This window comes from Balaenoptera physalus (assembly GCF_965194825.1).
Source record: "Balaenoptera physalus genome assembly, chromosome: 13".
Lineage (NCBI taxonomy): Eukaryota > Metazoa > Chordata > Mammalia > Artiodactyla > Balaenopteridae > Balaenoptera > Balaenoptera physalus.
In genome coordinates this window covers 81,521,564-81,536,401 of record NC_138892.1, presented here as the reverse complement: position 1 = coordinate 81,536,401, position 14,838 = coordinate 81,521,564, and the positions used below count along the sequence as shown (strand labels likewise).

Here is a 14,838-nt window from a genome sequence, read left to right as displayed (position 1 = left end):
CCAGGCTGTTTCAACAGATATGATTCATTTAAAAGTAATTGGACCAGTTTATGGGAATGTCAACAGAAAAATACTGTGCTAAGTCCAAGCTGGACGTTAGTAATTTGCAGTGTCGCGACACGGCTCAGTCTTTAAGGTCATGTTGTTTTCAAGAGGCAGCCCCCAGCAATGCTGCTGTCCCCCTTCACAAGCTGTATACAGCTCTGACAATAATGCAGGTGAGCAGTATTGCTGAAGATGTGTAGAATCAAGATGATGAATTCATTAATTTTTTTCTAGTTAATTTCTTCCCTAAGTCTGGATTGCTCTTTGGCTTGGCCTCATATCATTAGGGCTCTGCCCTGTGCCTGCATGACTACTGTAATTCTGAAAGAACACACTTGGAAGGAAAGTACTAATGATGTGAAAAGAATGACTTCTGACATCATCATAATGTTCTCCTTTTCATTATCTTTGGGGAGCTGGACAAAGCACATGTCCACTAGAATACTTAATCACGGCTTTATGATTTCATGAATAATGCTTGCTTTTTAGTGGCCTGGGGGACACCCATGCCCAGTTATGTTCAGGGCCTGGCTGATTGTATGTTTGGGATGTGTGTAAATCAGCACTGTGCCTGTCACCCAGGCCAAAATAGTGTTTGAAGAAGAGTTATGGCTCTACAATAATTTGAAACTTAAAAATAAACATTCATTAAAAAAAAACAAAACCTAGAATTTAAGGTTTTTGTTTTGGTTTGTTTTTTGTTTTTTTGCTTTAAAAATGTTTTAAATTTAAAATGTAGGAAAGTTTTAAAAGATCCCCTAGAAAGAAATGATTCAGCATTCCTGGTAACATTTTAGAAAACATGTCCATGTGACAACTTTAGAAAAGTTTTGCAGCTGGGTTACAGTGGACTGTCTACTAAGAATCTTCAACTCATTTTCTTGCTCATTTTCTCAACCTGACGCTGAGGATAGACACCAGCTGCTGAGGAAGCACTTTGTGGACACAGAGCAGCTTTTCCTCTTAGAGCCAACTTGATGCTTTTTCAGGACTATAGTTAAATCATTCAAGAAATAAGTACTGAACTTACATACTTTTAGAGATTGTCACATTAGGGACCTGACAAAAGCCATTTAACTACCTGAATTCATCTTTAAACAGAACTAATTTTTTTCCTCTTATGCTTAGAAAGCTTGTTAGTTTCTCTTCTCTTTGTAAATTCTAAATCATAAAATCATATGGGGAAAAAAACCCCATATTTCTTTTCCAGTCTATGAATAAACATAGAGAAAGTTAATATTGAATTTATTTATCTAAGCTAGTATTTTTATCTCTTGTTGTTTTTAAAGAAGACATGTGACATGTTATACTTATCACATTTATTATCAAATTAATTAAAACATCTAAAGTATATGGACATATACTTTTGGAAAGTGTTTATAAGCAACTCAACAAACAAACATAATCACTTTAATCATATTTTTTTTGGACCCAGTTTCTCTAACTTGTACCATTTTTCCTTTTTATTTCAACTCAAGATTTCATCCCTGACAAAGTTATTTCTCAGATACCATTTAGCAAGATTTTATAATCTCTCATCACATTCATCATATTTGCATGAACATGTACAGCAGCCATGGTTTGAAGATTTTTTTCAGAATTTCATGCTTACAAATATTCTTCCCTATCTTCCCCATAAATACACTTGTACTTTATGGATATTGCATTCCAAATTTGAAAATATGATATTTAACTTGCAGTTGAAATATATAGAAAAGACTTTCTTACACCTAAGATTTTACCTGTAAACATGGCTTTGAAGGAGAGAAGGGCATGAAGAGGTGCATAGTCTGACTGTGTACCTAATTCATTATGCTAGACTTCCCTGGCTCTCCAGTGATTAAGACTCTGTGCTCCCAAATGCAGGGGACACAGGTTTGATCCCTGGTCGGGGAAGATCCCGCATGCCGCATGGCATGGCCAAAAAAAAAAAATACAAAAAAAATCATTATGCTAAAGGAGAAGTAGCAGGAGATGAAATTGGGAAAGTGGCAGTGGCCATATTTTGTCTTGGGGATGGGGAACCATTAAAAGGAAATGAAAGGAAACAATAACTGTGTTTGGTGCCTTACATTTTATCTCATTTAATTTTCAGAGTAACTCAGAGGCTTATTGCCTTTTTTTACAGATAAGAAGATAGTTAAAGTAATAAAGCATTGAACTATGTATACAGCCCCATTTAGGACTAGGCACTTTGCATGCCTTATCTGTAATTCTTATAGCAATCCTTTTACAAGGTAGATATGGCTTGCATCACACAGAAGAGAAAACTTGGTCTTAGAGAGGCTATGGGTCCTTCTCAAGGCCACAAAGCTAAGTGGTGAAACCTGGTTCAGGAAGAAGCCCACTTTCTTTGCACCTTACTACCCTGAGATGCTCAAACACCTCAGTCAACATGCAGTTTAGAAGGTCATGGTATTGGTCGTAGAGGGTGGATTGGAGCTGTGCAGGGGCAGTAGGGGTAGTGAGGGGAGGACAAACCTGAGGGCTGTTTAGGAGGTGTAGGGTGGAACGCGGTATTGGATGTGACTGGGTGTGGAATGTGAGGAAGAGAGTAGATTTGAGAATATCAGGATGGATTAGAAGGTGGTTCCATTCACAAAGGAAGGTTCTAGGGGGAAAGAGCAGTTTCAGAGGGTAAAGTTGATGCCTGAGTTATATGTTTTTTAAGTTCATGTTTTCTTTTTAGGGGAGGCATAAGTTGCATGATAAATTAAAGTACTCAACTCTAAGTTTACTAAAACAAGTGAATAAATTGTGCAATTGGTTGTCATTTTATTCAAACCTAATTTCCAGAATATGGAATATATGAACAGTTTAATGATGTTTTCACAGTTAGTTTGACTGCATTCTTTTTTTCTTTTTTTTTTTAATTTTTATTTATTTATTTTTGGCTCTGTTGGGTTTTCGTTGCTGTGCACGGGCTTTCTCTAGTTGCGGTGAGCGGGGGCTACTCTTCCTTGTGGTGCGCAGGCTTCTCATTGCGGTGGCTTCTCTTGTTGTGGAGCATGGGCTCTAGGAGTGCGGGCTTCAGTAGTTGTGGCACGCAGGCTCAGTAGTTGTGGCTCGAGGGCTCTAGAGCGCAGGCTCAGTAGTTGTGACGCATGGGCTTAGTTGCTCCGTGGCATGTGGGATCTTCCCGGACCGGGGCTTGAACCCATGTCCCCTGCATTGGCAGGCGGATTCTTAACCACTGCGCCACCAGGGAAGCCCATTTGCATTCTGAATTAAGAGATGTATAAACTCATAAACAATGGGCAAGAAGCTGGCCTGGCACAGTGAGGAAAACCAGCCCTTGCAGACCTCTAGGGTTAGGGGTGCTGGGAGCAACAGCACTTACCCCCCACTGACTGATACTTGAGAGTACATTAGCACTTTTACCTTTCTTTTTTTGGCCACAAGAGTTTGATTGCTCTTTAAAAATTACCGTTGTGTAATTATGACAATTTGTGGCAACAATCCCAGTTGGGTAAAAGCATAGACAAATAAATAGTTTCCCCTTCCTCTCCTCCCAGTTCTGTCTCTATTGCTAATACTTTGGTGAGTATTCTCTTATACTTGCTTTAAATAACTTTAAACATATGAATCCATATGCAGGCTTCTTTGTTGTTCTTATTCTTTAGTTTTTATAAAAATGGACTCATGCCGTACGTATTACTCTGTAACGTGACATTTTTTATTTAATAGTATATCCTTTCAAAATGCAGATATTTCTAGGACAGGGCTGTATTTTTAAGGCACTGGCGTTTCAAGTGTGAAGCAAATGGGACTGATTAGGGAAGAAAACCAGAGAGCCTCAGGGAGTGTGGTCGGCACTGGAGACTTCGAGGGGTTGGGAGGTGGCCCAGGGTCTGCCCACGGGATAGCTTGGGTGGCCCTGTGAGAGAGAAAACTAGTGTAGGTGTGTGTGAAGGAAACTGATGGGATTTGTTTGGTTGCCCCATGGCAGGCCTGTGATATACCAAGGGAAAAGATGGGAAGTTTTATGGGTGAACGAGCAGCGATTTTGATTCCTTTGTCTACTTGGCTGGTGTCGGACCTACGTGGACACCATAATAGGTGGCTGGTTTCCAGGGCCGGCAAGAGCTGGTCCTGCAGTGTGGCCACATCCTGTCCATGCTGGGTCTTGGGGAGAAGCCAGGATGATGCAGGCAGTTGGGCCTCATTACGTTAGCCCATCTTTGCCCTGTGACAGTTGAGTTTTTTTGTTTTTAACTTTTCATAAAAAATTATTTTTATTATTATACTATTTTGGTTGTAATTGTAAAGATAATTTACTTTTACTGAAGACAATGAAGTACACAAAGGTATGAAGAAAATTAAAACCACCCATAATTTTTATTAGTCCAATATTTTTAATCTGGATTGTCAACTATTTTACATTATATACCAATCAGAATTTTTTTTCTTTTTTTTTTTTTTTTTTGCTTTAGATTGTCTATTACTTATTTTTTTTTTAAACACAGCCTTCATCAGAGGCATGTCCATTACTTCTTGTTCTGTTTCGGTTATTCATTCAAAAGTTTTTCTGAGTGGCTACTAGGTTGACACTGTGCTGCTTGCTGAAGATAAAAGGTTGAGCAAGACAGACAAAATGGAGCTGCCTGAAGGGAGCTTATGGGGAGATAGTCAGCAAGCACACACGCACGTCAGATGTGAGAAATGCCGTGAGTGAAGAGATGGGGGCTGGCTGGGGAAAGCATGATCAGGAAAAGCCTCTCCCAGGAGGTGACGTTTGATTCCAGACCTGAATGATGAGAACGAGCCAGTCATGTGGAGATTGAGGGAAGTGATTTTTTAGGAAGAGGGACAAGTAGAAAGATTGTGGAACTCTGTTGGTAGTTGTTAGGGGAAATGGTGGGTGACCATGCCCTCTAAAAATAACCATTCATATAAAGAAGATGTGGTACAATGGACTACTACTCAGCCATAAAAAAAGAATGAAATTTTGCTGTTTGCAACAACATGGATGGACCTGAAGGGTATTATGCTTAGTGAAATAAGTCAGACAGAGAAAGACAGATACTGAATGTTATCATTTATATGTGGAATCTAAAAAATAAAATAAATGAATGTATCAAAACAGAAACAGACTCACAGGTATAGAGTACAAACTAGTGGTTACTAGTGGAGAGAAGGAAGTGGGGAGGGGCCAGACAGGGATAGGGATTAAGAAGTACAAACTACTATGTATAAAATAAATAAGCTACAAGAATATATTGTACAGCACAGGGAATATAGCCAATATTTTATAATAACTTTAAATGGGGTATAATCTATAAAAGTTTTGAATCACTATGTTATATACCTGAGAACTAATATAATATTGTAAATCAATTATACCTTAATAAAAAAAAGGAAAATTAAAAAAAAATCACCATTCATTTGAAAAATGACCATCCATAAAGTAGTGTATTGCCTTTAGATTCTTCAAATGAGATTTTGGAACTCGACATCAGAAGTATTTGTGCAGAGCCTAGATCCCCCTGAGGTCTTCTTTTTGAAGAGGTGACTTTCAATACAGATTACTCATTAGGATCAGCTGGGTGATTTATAAAAATACTGCTGCCTGGACCCCACCCTGAGACAGTTCAATCAGTCATTGGAGGTGGAGAGGGGCTTCAGTATATTAACCTCACTCCCCTCATAGGTGCAACCAGGGCTGAGAGCCTCTCTCCTAGAAACTTCCAACTCTAGGAGTAAATGACTCTATAGGAATAGAAGTGTTTGGTAAGAAAAGCTGGGAAGTCATGAGCCATGAGGTATGTAAGCCTCAATGGCACAGTCTTTTTACTTCTCTGTTTTCTATAAATGAAGACACTGGGAAAGCCTTTCAGAAAACCAACAAATGTCATCAAAAACTTAACTATGTTAAAACATAAAATAGATAGCTAGTGGGAAGCAGCCGCATAGCACAGGGAGATCTGCTTGGTGCTTTGTGACCACCTAGAGGGGTGGGATAGGGAGGGTGGGAGGGAGGGAGATGCAAGAGGGAAGAGGTATGGGGATATATGTATATGTATAACTGATTCACTTTGTTATAAAGCAGAAACTAACACACCATTGTAAAGCAATTATACTCCAATAAAGATGTTAAAACAAACAAACAAACAAAAAAACTTAACTATGTTAGACAATTAAGATGCATGCTAAAAGTGTATAATTTTTGATCCTTCAGGGTTGTTTGAAGTTTCCTTTAAAAGTTATTTGTCTCCTTTGTTGTGTCTGTTTTGTTGCTCTATCCTGTTTGCAGTTGTTTATGCCAGCTTTACAAATTCATAAGTAGAACATTAGAAAAGAATTGCTTTGATGGATTGATCTTTAACTTCTGGGGTTATTTTCACTTGTTCTTTTGGTTATACATGCTTACTGTTTTCAAATATTATTTTATGGAGAAAAAGCACTACACTAAAATGTAGTATTTATCTGCTGTCTTTCTATCTTTATATTCAGAAAAGAAAAAAAGAAACCTGTTTACATTTATGGGAAGTACACAGTAACAGTAGCAATTTCCTTAAGAATGTTTTGTTGCACAGTTTGGTGTGGGTCTGTAAATAGAAGGTTCAGAATGATGGGTCTTTGTTTGTCTCCGGCATACTGCAGACTAATGTGGAATCAAATGCCACTGCTGAAGAGCTCTTAGCCATCAACTTTTGAAATTGAAAGAGGTTTATATTATAACATGAATGTGCTTTGTTGATAAGCCTCACTGATTGCCATTCTCTAGATAGTTTTAGGAGATTTTTTGAAGTTGACCTCCATGTGAGGTAATTAGATGGAGACAGGATAAGTTTAATCTTGTACATGGCTTCTTTTGATGAGCTGAAGGTACTACCATCTTACAGATTATCTTTTTGGCATACATGGCCATTTTCCCCCCTTTAAGTCACAATCTGACATTCTTTCTGCTAATGCTGGTATGTGTGCAGAGCCTTTAAGCTCAAAACCTCAAGGAAATATAATTAGGAAGAAAAAGCAACCACTAGAGGGAGAGAAAAAAGGATATAACACACTTGAAAACTAATTATAAATGCTTTTAAATTGTTGGCCCTTTGTATTATATTTTTAAGTTGATAAATGTTCTTAGTGTTGGTGATTCACAATTAACTATGGTTTAATGATCTCATTGTAATTATCTGAACAACAATAACCCCTTTTGTTAATATTTTAAAATAATTTAGAACTAGGACCCTTTTTAAAAGAAATTTATTTATTTATTTTGGTTGCGCTGGGTCTTAGTTGCGGAAGGAGGACTCCTTAGTTGAGGCTCGAGGGCTCCTTAGTGTGGCTTGCCGGCTCCTTTAGTTGTGACACATGTGCTCCTTAGTTGTGGCATGTGTGTGAGATCTAGTTCCCTGACCAGGAATCGAACCTGCGTGCCCTGCATTGGAAGGCGGATTCTTAATCACTGCGCATTCTTATCCTTTTTTAAGAGAGTTCTCAGGTCTTCTTAATCACTGCAGTTATTTCCAATCAAGTTTTATGTGCTTTTTTCATTTTAGCCAAATAAATATTATATCTTTGCAAGTCACATTGAAGTGTTCGGGGTAATATGAGCTATTATTTGCTAAAGTTGAGACCAGGATCTCAAAAAACCACAATTACATTAAAAATTTTTTTTTAATTTTTTATTTGTATTTATTTATTTTTAAACCATATATATTTTTATAAATTTATTTATTTTATTTATTTTTATTTTTGGCTGCATTGGGTCTTCGTTGCTGCATGCAGGTTTTCTCTAGTTGCGGCGAGCAGGGGCTACTCTTCGTTGCGGTGTGCCAGCTTCTCATTGCAGTGGCTTCTCTTGTTGCAGAACACAGGCTCTAGAGCGCAGGCTCAGTAGTTGTGGCGCACAGGCTTAGTTGCTCCGTGGCATGTGGGATCTTCCCAGACCAGGGCTCGAACCGGTGTCCCCTGCATTGTCAGGTGGATTCTTAACCATTGCGCCACCAAGGAAGCCCCACAATTACATTTTTAGACAATGGTTATAGTAAGACATTTCAGGAAATGACAATGAAAAGAACTGTCATCACTGATCAATTCCAAGTGAAAAATTTTTAAGTTGCATTTTAATTTGTGATGCTAATGTGATTTAGAAATATGGACACCAAAGTAAATACCATGAACATGTAGGTCATTGCATAAAGCTAACTAAGGTTCACTCATTCTTTCCTACAAAAACAATATATTCAATACCTCCTATGTGTTAGGCACAGATCTAGGTGCTGAGAATACAGCAGAGACAAAACCCAACAGGAATATCCATGCTCATGAAGCTTACATTCTGTGGGAGAATGGAAGGGGAGACAATAAACAAAATGAATAAGTGAAATAGAATGTTAGATGGTCCTAAATGCTATAGAGAAAAATAGAGCATGAAAGGGGGGAGATGGCCTGTAAAGTGGGGAAGGATCAGAGAAAGCCTCCTTGAGAGGGACAGGCAAAGAGACTGCGTGGCTCGAGGGGTTGGGGTGGGATGTGAATAGCAGATGATGTCAGAGAGGGAATGGGTGTCAGTGATGCGGCAGCTTTTAAATTGTTACCAGGACTGTGGCTTTTACTCTTGAGTGATAGGGGAAACTTTTGGAGGATTTGAGAACAGGAGTCCGTGTCCCACGCCTTTTTTCCCCCAGTGTGTGTACATTCAAGGAGACTGTAACCTCCTTCAGGGAAAAGGAGTTCAAATTAACCTGGTAGCTCATGAGATTTGTCGCATGCTTCTCCCTGCCTCCCCCACAGCGAGTGTGTAAGAGATGTCTGTGGTATTGCATTCATTTAGGCTGGAAGAAAAAGGTGAAGTAATTAAGACAGTTATTTTGAAAAGAGGTTGAACTAGACTACCTGTTTTAAAAATAACCATTTGTTTGACCAATTAAATCAGTTTACTAAAAAAGATACTGTGTTGACTTGCCTGGGTCCTTGAACCAGAATCTTTACCTAACTTTCTTCTACTCTGTCCCTTATTCTGGACGATATGAGCCATTTAGTGGACCTTAGTCTAACGTGACATAAGGACAGTTGAACATTGTATTACTGGTTCTGTGCCGCAGTTGATGTTCTAGTTACTGAGGGACTGGAATGGATGCTGGTCATTCATGCAGTCATTCATTCATGTATGAAATATTTAGAGAGCATCAGTTATATGCCAAGTTTATGCTGGGTGTACAAAACTGAGGAAGACGTGGTCTTTATTTTTAAGTTAGTTATTTGCTGTTAGAGGCAAAAGACATGAACAAATGTGATTAAGGTATTTTACTGGAAAGATCATGGGTTTTTGAGTTAGAACAAACTGTATTTGAATTTGGTTAGTAACTGTGATCTTAGGCTAATACTTAAAACTCTACGAATCTCTCACTTTCCTCCTCTGTAAAATGGAGGAAGATAGTAACTATAGATGTTAAAGAAAAATCCATCTAAAGCATTTACTACAGTCCCTGACACCTCGTAAGCACCTGATAACTGATGGATGTGATGGTGATAATAATTCATAATAATAACAAAATAGTAAAAATAATAATGTGTTGGCTGTGCTTGATAGGACACCAAAGTGGAGGGCAGCAAACTCAAAGGAATCAGAGAAAAGTTTCTGATCAGGGCGACGTGTGAAGGGGCATGAAGAACAAGGAGGGATTTTCCAGGCAGATGAGGGGCAGAGTCCTTCAGGAAGAAGAAACAGCCTGCAGAGGAGGGGGGATTGGAGAGATTGTTGCTCGTCAGCATCTGTGTCGTTGCAGGCAGTATTTGAAATGGGATGAGGGGTGGGAGGTGGTCTGGGGGGAGACGATGAAGGGCCTTGTAAGGAGGCTTGTCAGTTCCCCCACCTCGGCTCCGGCGTGGCTGACCATGGCGACGTCTGCCTGGGAAGGCTTTGCCCCTGAGCGCCAGGCCCCAATGACAAGATGAGAAGTACCTCCAACTAACAAGGGGTCTGGAAGTCTCTGCTGCTCCTGTGCCCCGTTTGGTGTGTTTTAGGGTTTCTTTTAGCCTCCTGGCCTCTTGTGAATTGGAGAGTGGCAGCTGCCCAGTCTTACCCCATTGTGACCAGGTTGCCTGATTGCCCCTTCAGTGTGGGTCCTCAGTGCCACTGTCCTTCCGTGTGGCTGGGCTGGTCCTGCTCCTGACAACCCTCATCGCTCATACACCCTCTGATTCCTGACTCCCTCGGCTCTGAGAGCCACATGCCCTGAGGTCTTGACTTCGATTCTAACCTGTGGATCAGACCCCGAATGTTGAGCTCCGTCCATACTAGACTTAATATTTCCTTGCTCATTGCCTTTGCTGTTTAGGACTCATGGCTGTTTTCCTCCTCTCTTGTCTTTTCTCTCAGTTGCCATTGATTCAGCTTCAACCTCCATTTTGCTGCTTTTCTACGAGTATCTCCCTTACGCCTCTGGAACGGGGTCAGGCCACTTGTGGGAGTGCTAAGGAGCTTGATCTGTATACCATGGGAAAAGTATCGACAGTGTCAAAGCAGGAGAGTAATATCATTAACTTTATGTTTGAAAACAGTGACTTTTGGCTTTTGATTCTGACAGTACAGTGGTCTAGGACCTCTGACTAACCCTTCTGCTTGGAACAATTAAAAATGCTAGAAAAAATATAAAACTAGCCTTTAAAATGCATGAATGAATTGACTTTTTAGTAAGAATGCTCAGAGGCTACAACTGAATAAAAGCAAAAACCTTTAGATGTAAGCAGTACATCAACGCTTTTGCCTTGAGTGCATTTATTACCTGTAGCTCTATAAAAATTCTGCCCTTGGTTATTTTGTTCTTATCACAGTCATTGGAAAAATAAATTTCTGCAGTAATTCCCAATTAACTGGTCTATTTAGTAATAAATAATATCATACTCCTATAAAATTTAAAACTTTTATGGAAAAGGCTCAGATGAACTATAACCTAAGCTGGAATTCATTTCTTTTTATCATCTTACATTTTTTCATTTTTCATATTATGAAAAATGTAATTCTTCCTCTTCTTACTTAAAAAAAAAACCCTTTATAGTGTTATTTGTGTTCAGATAGTTTTTTTTTTTTTTAATTTATTTATTTATGGCTGTGTTGGGTCTTCGTTTCTGCGCGAGGGCTTTCTCCAGTTGCGGCAAGCGGGGGCCACTCTTCATCGCGGTGCGCGGGCCTCTCACTATCGCGGCCTCTCTTGTTGCAGAGCACAGGCTCTAGACCCGCAGGCTCAGCAATTGTGGCTCACGGGCCAGTCGCTCCGCGGCATGTGGGATCCTCCCAGAACAGGGCTCAAACCCATGTCCCCTGCACTGGCAGGCAGACCCCCAACCACTGCGCCACCAGGGAAGCCCCTGTGTTCAGATAGTTTTAAATCAATAATTTTCTCCTTATGTTTATAGCTTAATTATATTTTCAAGTCAAAACTATTTGAGGTTTTTCCCCTTTATAATCTAATATTAACAATATGGAGAGCAAAAATTCAGCAATCCAGCATCACATTTAAAACTCCCTGTTTAACATTAAAAAGTAAGACTTCTCCAGTCTCTTTTCTCCTTGTATACTTTTCTTTCTCATCTTCTTTTATCTCTTTGCTTCCCATTAACTTTACACCAGAATATCAAGGATTTAATGGATCATGAAAGAATGAACTCTAATTAGGAGAAAATTCCTGGGAACATTTATTAAATGTCAGTGTGGAGGAAATCTTCCTAAGCAAGATATAAAACTTAGAATCAAAAGGCAAGACTGACACATTTGGTTACATAGAAATTTTTTTGAAAACTGAGGTAGGCACCACAAACAAGAGTGGAATACAGACAACAGATTGGAAAAAAAAAAAGCAACATGTTTGACTTACAAAGGATTATTATCCCTAGTATACAGCTACCCTGAGTTGATTGACAACAATAATAATACCATAGAAAAAGGGCAAAGACTATAAGTAGACAAACAGAAGTGGGTTTGCAAATAATCAATAAACGTGTAAAAAGATGCTCGATATCGGTAGTCAGTGAATGCAAATTAAATAATAGTGAGTTTTCACTTTTTTACCAATCAACTTAGAAAAATTTTAAATATTGATAAGATACAGTGTTGCCAAGTGTGTGGAAATGTGAACATTCTTATACATTGTGTGAGTATGAATTGCTATGAGCTTTGAGAATGTGATTTGGCAGTTTGTGTTAAGGTATAAAATGCACACAATACTTGGGCCCAACAGTCTCTCACAAACCATAGGTAATTGTATACCAGTCCTCAAATACCATGCATCAAAGAGAAGCACTGGTTAGCATTTAGTATCTAAATGTGTGGAACATAAAAGGAATCAAATTATACTCATTCTTCTTGCATATTCTAACAGATTTCTATATGTTTAAATAAAATCATATCTTAAAATCTAGATGTAATTCCACACATCCCCTCTTAGCACTTCTCCCTTAGCCCATTTCATAGACCTGGTTTGAACTTTTGATTTAGTGCTCTCGAAGTATGATTTTTTTTTTTAACATCTTTATTGGAGTATAATTGGTTTACAATGGTGTGTTAGTTTCTGCTGTATAACAAAGTGAGTCAGCTATATGTATACATATATCCCCATATCCCCTCCCTCTTGCATCTCCCTCCCACCCTCCCTTTCCCACCCCTCTAGGGGGACACAAAGCACCGAGCTGATCTCCCTGTGCTATGCAGCTGCTTCCCACTAGCTATCTATTTTTGAAGTATGATTTTTAAAAAATTTATGTTGCATTATTTTTCAACTCTTCTTGGTCTTGAAAATATGTTTGTGAGCATTTTTGACAAAAAGTGATGCTTATTCTCTATTCGGGTGGATTCAGGAGTTGCTCCTCTCAAAGTGAAGGGACCACCACCATCTATGCTTATTGTTGTCCTCAGAAGCAGTCATGCCATTGGACTCCTGACCCTACTGGCAGAAGAAGTAACACATTTACTCCGAGGTTTACAAAAATACTCATAAGAAAACACTCTTTCACATTCTGTGAATGAGTTAAGTGATGACTTGGGAATTTTAAACTGTTAACTCTCTGTATTTATGTATTTAAGTAAAAATAAAAGTTGTGGCATGTAAAAACAGCTCTTTGAGTGACAGTCCATTGCAAAAAAGGAAAACGACATAGGAAAAAAATAACTAGAAATGAAGGTTAGATGACACTGTATGTCAAAAAGAAGCTTTTTTTAAAATTCCTAATCCTAAATAAGAAAAATTACTATGGACATTTATTTATTTCACAGATGATTATTGAACACCTGCCATGTCCCAGGCATTGTAGTTAGGTGCTGGGGGTACAAAGTTCCTGCCCTCAGGGACTTGACATACCAGTGGGGGAGAAAAGCATAGAAGAGTAAGGAAATAAAGAAATAGTTTTGCATAATGATGTGTGCTAAAAAGTGAAGAAAGCAGGGTAAAGGAATAATAAGACTGTCAGGTATGCTGGGTAGGCTATTTTAGAAATATGGGCCAGGGCTTCCCTGGTGGTGCAGTGGTTAAGAATCTGCCTGCCAATGCAGGGGACACGGGTTCGAGCCCTGGTCAGGGAAGATCCCACATGCCGCAGAGCAACTAAGCTGAGCCCTGGTCGGGGAAGATCCCACATGCCGCGGAGCAACTAAACCCGTGCGCCACAACTACTGAGCCTGCGCTCTAGAACCCTCGAGCCACAACTACTGAGCCTGCATGCCGCAACTACTGAAGCCCGCACGCCTAGAGCCCGTGCTCCACCACGAGAGAAGCCACCGCAATGAGAAGCCTGCTCACCGCAATGAAGAGTAGCCCCCGCTCGCTGCAACTAGAGAAAGCCGGCACGTAGCAACGAAGACCCAACACAGCCAAAAATAAATAAATAAAATAAATAAATTTATTAAAAAAAAACGAAATGAGGGCCAGACATGGCCTTTCAAAGGAGACGACATCTCAAGTGATGAGAACGAGCAAGCCTGGAAAAGATTTCAGTGTCTGGGGTTGAAAGTAACTGCAAAGGTAAAGACCTTGAGGTTTGAATGAGCTTGGTGTTACTGGCATTTTGGGTGCAGTAGTCCTTTGTAGGGTAGAACTGTGCTGGGCATTGTGGGGCTGTGGGGCTCCTGGAGGGTGGTGAGCATCCCTGGCCCTGCCCACAGTATGCCAGCGTGTCCCCACTCTTAGGTCATTGTGATTACAAAAGCGCTGTTGCTGTACGTCATGGTGACTAGAGTTAACAACAGTGTATTATATATTTGAAAGTTGCTAAGAGAGTAGATCTTAGTTCTCATCACAAGGAAAAAAATTGGAACTATGTGAAGGTGATGGATGTTGACTTATGGTGGTAATCATTTTGCAATTATACATATAACAAATCATGTTGTACACCTAAAAACTGGTACAATGTTATGTATCAATTATATCTCAATTTAAAAAGTAAAAAATAATAAATAAATACAAAGAATAAACCAAAAAAAACACCCTCACACCTTCCAAATACCTCCTCTCCCCCCAGGGTGGAGCCATACTACCCTCGATAGAGAACCCCTACAATATGGAGGGAGGGGCTGGTGTGGATGTTAGAGAGGAGGATGGAGCAGTGGACAGCGACCAGGACCTTGAGCCCTGGCAAGAAGTCTGGACTTTATTTTAAGCATAACGGGCAGCCGCTGGAGTGATGTAATCTGATAAATATTTCAGGAAGATCACTCTGTCTCTTCCTTGCAGACTGGCGAAGGAGCGAGCCAAGTGAATAGGCTGTTGCAGTAGTTGCAGTATTAGGTGATGGTGGCTTGGGCTGGGGGAGATCTACTTGGGGGAGAGAAAAGAATGATTCAGGATGCATGATGAA

The 14,838-nt window shown here is 39.6% G+C and overlaps 1 protein-coding gene across 14 annotated transcripts in view; it reads left to right on the top strand.

Moving 5' to 3' along the window:
* Positions 1–14,838, top strand: part of BICD1 (BICD cargo adaptor 1) — a gene marked incomplete at its 5' end in the record, with an annotated part of 211,622 nt that overhangs the window by 2,810 nt on the left and 193,974 nt on the right. Inside the window, one exon of one of the 14 annotated variants that reach the window (XM_082419719.1) lies at positions 10,373–13,584. The exons of 12 other annotated variants lie outside the window; for them this stretch is intronic. In XM_082419719.1, the coding sequence (XP_082275845.1) occupies positions 10,373–10,606 (234 nt within the window). In that variant the 3' untranslated portion in view covers positions 10,607–13,584. Of the gene's footprint in view, positions 1–4; positions 6,165–10,372; positions 13,585–14,838 lie in introns of those variants that run through there. One more of the 14 variants, XM_082419709.1, reaches the window with a different exon arrangement.